At 40.1% G+C, this 5433-nt stretch overlaps 1 protein-coding gene across 1 annotated transcript; it reads right to left on the bottom strand.

Annotated features, from left to right (window-relative positions):
• Nucleotides 1–4431, bottom strand: si:dkey-193c22.1 (uncharacterized protein LOC567837 homolog). The gene is made up of 9 exons (XM_047590938.1): nucleotides 4332–4431; nucleotides 2326–2352; nucleotides 2082–2231; nucleotides 1883–2003; nucleotides 1563–1766; nucleotides 1385–1468; nucleotides 997–1138; nucleotides 679–841; nucleotides 1–607 (listed from the first exon to the last, which is right to left on the bottom strand). Coding segments are annotated over exons 2-9 (1101 nt in total). The 5' UTR covers nucleotides 2328–2352; nucleotides 4332–4431; the 3' UTR covers nucleotides 1–372.
• Between the last annotated feature and the right edge of the window lie 1002 nt (nucleotides 4432–5433).

Raw genomic sequence — 5433 nt, 5'->3', positions numbered from 1 at the left:
ACAAATCAAGATAAAAATTTAATTTTATCAAAAAATACAGAGGTACACTGGTCTCTCATTTTAACAGTGTTCGTCTTCATAATACTGCAGTTGTTCCGAGACATAATTATAATCACGTTATCCAAACAGGAAAAGCAGAGCACAGGAGAATAAAACATGAATACTTGCTTTGACGACAGATAATAAATGAAAGATTAAATCATTATTATGGCAGCACCACTCAAAATAATCAACTTCATATAAGGCTAATAGTATTTATTCTGTTTTACAGCTGACACCATAAACACAGTGAGTGAGTGAGTGTGTGGCACAGTCAATAAATAACAATGTCGTGAGGCTGTGTTTTCTGGTCACTGGTGAGCTGATGGGATGTCACTGGGCCGACAGGAACTTTCTGAACTCCTGCCTGATGCAGCTGTAGATGGGATAGTAGAAGTTCCTGTCCGGCGCCATGAGGTCAGTGACGATGTCGGCGTGGTTGACTGTGGGGAGCAGGTAGAGCATCGACTTCACAGACAGGGAGGTGAGCAGCTCGGAGAGCTTTATGGAAGACTCGACGGGAACTACAATGTCGCTGGTCCCGTGGAGCAACGTGATCGGAGGCAGTCTGGCTCAGAAACAGAAAAAGACCATCAGTGAAAATTTTTTTTATTATTTATGTCAAAGCCAAATACTGACCTGCTGAGTTTGTCCTCGCTGAGATTCTCCAGCACGTGTGTCGGTGAGTAGTACGCGAAGTTGTCCAGTCCGTTCATGGCTTTGTGCATGGTGGAGACGTATTCGACGCCTCGCTTCTGCTCGTGCTCGTAGTGGTCCATGATGTTGTAGACGCCACTCAGACCTGTCCAAGAGATGTAAGTGAAAGGCCACAGATCACCAACAATAACTTATTCTTTCCGTCTCTGTGGCAGCCATGGGGTCCTGAAAGCCGAGCATTCGTTGACGTGAATGTGTTTGCACGTGTACGGAGACGTGACGATGCACTAGAGTCCTCACCAATCATTCCTCTTATCGACCGCATGATGTCCTGCTGCTTTCGTGACTCTATGAAAAGCTCCTCTCTTGCATCGACGAGAAACAGCATGGTCAGGGCACACAAGTGTGCACCTGCTGAATGGCCAACCAACACAATGTTGTCCTGTAAAAGACCCAAAGACAGAGCAACAGCATTTACGATTACATACTGTTTATACCAGCATCAAAAGTGGGGAAAATATGAAGCTAATACAGAAAAAAACAAATATACAAATCCTCCCACAGGTTTTTAAATGTCCTATTAAATTCTTTAATATTCTTGAAACTGAAATTTTAAGAGGATATTATGACCATTAACATTTTTTAGGATGTATCTGGTCGTTGGAATCAAAATGAAAACTTTACTTACTCGGTCAAAGTTGAACTTCTGTGCACTCTCTCGGGCCCAAATCAAGCAATCAGCAATATCCTGGACCATCCCCAACACATTCCCCTGGCGACCACATTAAAACAGTCAGTCCAGACACCAAAGCGAGGTGCACATCAGTGCATTTCGGGTTTTACCGAGCGTTCTCTAAAGCTCTTACCTTTGGATATATGCAGTAATCGGGGCAGACGACAGTCACATGAAGCTCTTTGGCCATCTGCCTGGCCAGTAAACAGTAAATGGATCGATCTCCGGAGCCCCATGCACCCCCGTAGATGAAAACCACCAGAGGGGCAGGCACGCCCTCATCCTTCGGAGGGTGGTACAAGTCCAGCTTAGTGCCTCTGCGGCCAAACGTGATGCCCTTTCGAGTGTAAAAGCGGAGGTTACAGACGCATCTTTGAGTGAGTAATAATAATAATAATAATAATAATATTAATAATAATGATAACACAAGCACATGCTTCATCCTTAACAAACCTTTTCAAAATACTTATGGTTCTCCTCATTCTTATACCACGACATCAACTGAAAGTAAAGTCTCCCATACTGCAGGATTCTGAGAGACTCCAGCAGAGCCTTAGTCAGGCAGTATATTCTCCTGGAACAGAAAAAAAAATGCTATTCATTCATTCAACTAATAAATCAATAAATCAAAGGTGTGTCTAAAGTATTTCACCTTGGCTTTAGAGCCTCTGTGTACTTCTTAAATCCTGGCTTGTTGGGCCAGCCGTACAGCCACTGCACAGCTAGGGAGACGGAGTACGGGATGCCCACCAACAACAAGCCCACCGTCACAGGCAGTGACATGTGAGATTTTATCGCAGACCTTCAAAAACCAAACACAACACGTTAACGCATTATTCGCTTGGTTGTAATCTCACTCAGTGCTATTTATACTGAAATATTTGAGAGGCTCTTACATGCCGTGACGGTCTTTTCTGCCTTGCCTGCAAAAAACAAGAGTAAAGGCACAAAATATAAGCGACGGAAGAATATTTCATTTGTTATATGTTGTTAGACACACAAAATGTGGCATTATGAACCCTCCCGAGCATGACATGACTGGTTTAACTGATCTAAAACTTTTAATAACTCATATTCATACTTACAATTAACCACTTCTTCCCTGACAGTTAAAGATAAATTACACCCATCTTTACTGTTTATTAAATAGTGAGGCACTTGTGGTTATTCTTGTATTTTGTGAAGTTTATAACTGATTAATTAGTGGAAACTAGGAACTAATTACAGACAATTCATGATTTCATTAGACAACAACATCGCTGTAATAAAGGGTCTGTGAGTTGTTATTTTTATATAATTAGTACAGTCATTACAAGTCAACAATCCTGTGTAAAGTGTGCTTTGCAATACTCGGTCCAACCTCTTTTGGAGTGTTTTTTTTTTTTTTTGGTTCATTATTCCTGATATTCATGAACGTCGTTATTTATATTCAGCCTACTTAACACCTCAGCCCTCAATTCACACTAGTTGTTATTTTTCCATCTTTTGTTTAGCTACTTCAACCTGATCCAATATGTAAATATTTTTTTGTATCATAACATACAGCTGCCTGGCTAAAAAAAAAAAGTTTGTCACCTGCATTTAACTAAGCAAATAGGTACGAGCCTCCTACTGGGTAATTCCTGCATGGGTGATCATCTTTCAGCTGGCAACAAGTTATTTAACCCCAACTGATGCAACGAGTAGCTTCTCAATCAAAGACACATCCCGTGGTCATGGACGAGAAGTTAGTCTGTTTGAGGAGGGTCAAATCATTGTCATGCATCCAGCAGAGAAAACATCTAAGGAGATGAAGCAGTCGGTACTAAAACTGAGTTAAGAACTGTCCAACGTATTATTAAAGACTTATTAAGAATTCATGGCTATGTTTAATAATGAAATTAATTTCCACATGTACAATGTGAAGGGAGCTTAAGGGACTGGGACAGCTTATCAGTGAGGCTAACTGGAAAAAAAGACTTCAGTTTTCTAGGGAGCATAAAGATTGGAAGAATTTAATGTGGTCTGATGAGTCCAGATTGACCCTGTTCCAGAGTGATGGGGCATCATTATAAGAAGAGAGGCAGATGAAATGATGCCCACATCAAGCCTAGTGTCTACTGCACAAGCCTGTGGGGTCAATGCTGCAGTTGGTCGGGTCCAGGTTCAGCAACATTATGTCCAAAGGATGAGGTCAGCTGACTACCTAATTGTAAAAGAGTTTTTGAGAATCTTTGGGATGTACTGGAGAAGATTTTGTACAGTGGTCAGACTCTCCCATAGTCAATACTAGATCTTGGTGAAAGAATAATGCAACACTGTTTTGTTTTGTTTTTTGTTTTGCATAGTTTTGCTTTTTATAAATCAGAGGTTACCAGGACACCAGCTTTACACGTGTAGCAGTGCGCCATCTAGAGGGGCTTTGTATAATATCAGCACCCGACAGATGCCACTAAATACAAACCACTTCAGTGTTAAGCTTAGCCAATTATGCTACAAGTTGAATAATTTAATGACGACACAGGAATCAAATGAGTATTTTACAGCCACTAGTGTTGTACCGCGCATTTATATTAGCTACGTATACACAAACAAGGCTGGTATCAAGACAAGGCACCGTTGTAGCTTGTTTTTAACGAAGTTGTACGTGTTAAATGTGAAGTTAGCAGGACACATCTCTCAGTTTGAAAGCAAACAACCACAGAAACATGTTAAGGATTAAGGGAGTTAGATTAATAAGCGTTACGTGTTTTGTAGATTAAGCTAGCTCATAGCGTGCTTTGTTCAACAGTGGAAAAAGTCGGGAAAACCCCGGATAGAAAAGTGTAGTAATTTAAAACGCTTTATGCCGAAGACCGTGTTTCTAGTTAAAGCGGCTTGTTGTTAAAATGCGACCGTGTTACAGAAAGATGGCGTGGATCACCTATGCAGACTGTGTGTCCTCCAAAATAGTGAATATGCAGTCACCGTCCAAAACCTGCGTCTGTCATCCTGGCACGTCCAAAGATATATCAACCTCGGCGAGAGCATTACGGTAAACAACTTCCTGTTACGCAATAAAAAAAAAAAATAATACAGGAACTTCCGGAGCATAAAGTCTGTAGTCGGTGTAGTCGTATCAAATCTCATCCGACGACAGCAAACAGAAAATAATTAATACATTATTGTCACAGTTTGTGTATTTATTAGTCTACACGTAAAGGTGGCCTCATAAAGGGAGTTTAGTTGTAACGAATGTGTCTTTACTGTCAACACGAACGGGCGGATTTATATCTTGTCGTTGTCAATATCTTTGCTGCGCTACATCAGAAATTAGTTGTGTTAGAAATGTACTAGATGTCAACTAACTATATATATGTTTTGTTTGTTTGTTTGTTCGTTTTTTCACCGTAAGAAGTTTTATTCGTTTTTGTGGATGTAGCTTTGTAGCTTTTCTACCTGGTTCAATTGAGACACCATGTAAAAATTAGCAAGAGAGTAGTATCTTTTTAAAATTTTTATTAATATTTTTATTTGTGTTTTTGCATTTTAGTGTAGCTCTGATACTAAATGGCATTTCTTTTTAAATGTGAGTGACAGGTTTAATGTGAAACCAGAGGAGGACTGGGAGTGGGAAAAAAAGGGGGGGTTGAGATAAATTTCTTTCGTCATAATTATTTCATCCTCCCCACCCTCCACACCCACAAGCACAGATAGAGAAAATTGTTGTCAATTATTTACTCTCTCAACAAAACACCAAATTATCTTGGACTTTTCCATGTAGTGCGGGTCAGTGGAAAAATTTCTTAGCCACACTGCCCAGGTCAAAGTTTATCCATTAATTGCCACTCTAAACTTCCATATCAATGAGTCTGACAATAGTGTTATTCCTGATTGTTGGAGTTGGTTTGAGGTCAAACATTAACCGTATAGAATTTTCCATGTTTGTTCTCTAGTGACTTAAATTTCCAGTCAAAAGTTAGTCATAAACATATTTCCAGGCTTTGATGATATTCCAGGGAAACCAATATTTGACAGATCTTCAC

Source organism: Mugil cephalus, chromosome 8 (genome assembly GCF_022458985.1).
Source record: "Mugil cephalus isolate CIBA_MC_2020 chromosome 8, CIBA_Mcephalus_1.1, whole genome shotgun sequence".
NCBI lineage: Eukaryota > Metazoa > Chordata > Actinopteri > Mugiliformes > Mugilidae > Mugil > Mugil cephalus.
The sequence above is the reverse complement of the archived record's forward strand: the minus strand, read 5'-3'. Positions and strand labels throughout refer to the sequence as shown.

Coding starts and splice junctions, on each gene's coding strand:
- si:dkey-193c22.1 (XM_047590938.1), bottom strand. Junction 1,139..1,384: donor AGAAGTTCAACTTTGACCGA/GTAAGTAAAGTT, acceptor GGTCTTTTACAG/GACAACATTGTGTTGGTTGG. Junction 842..996: donor GTCGATAAGAGGAATGATTG/GTGAGGACTCTA, acceptor TCTCTTGGACAG/GTCTGAGTGGCGTCTACAAC.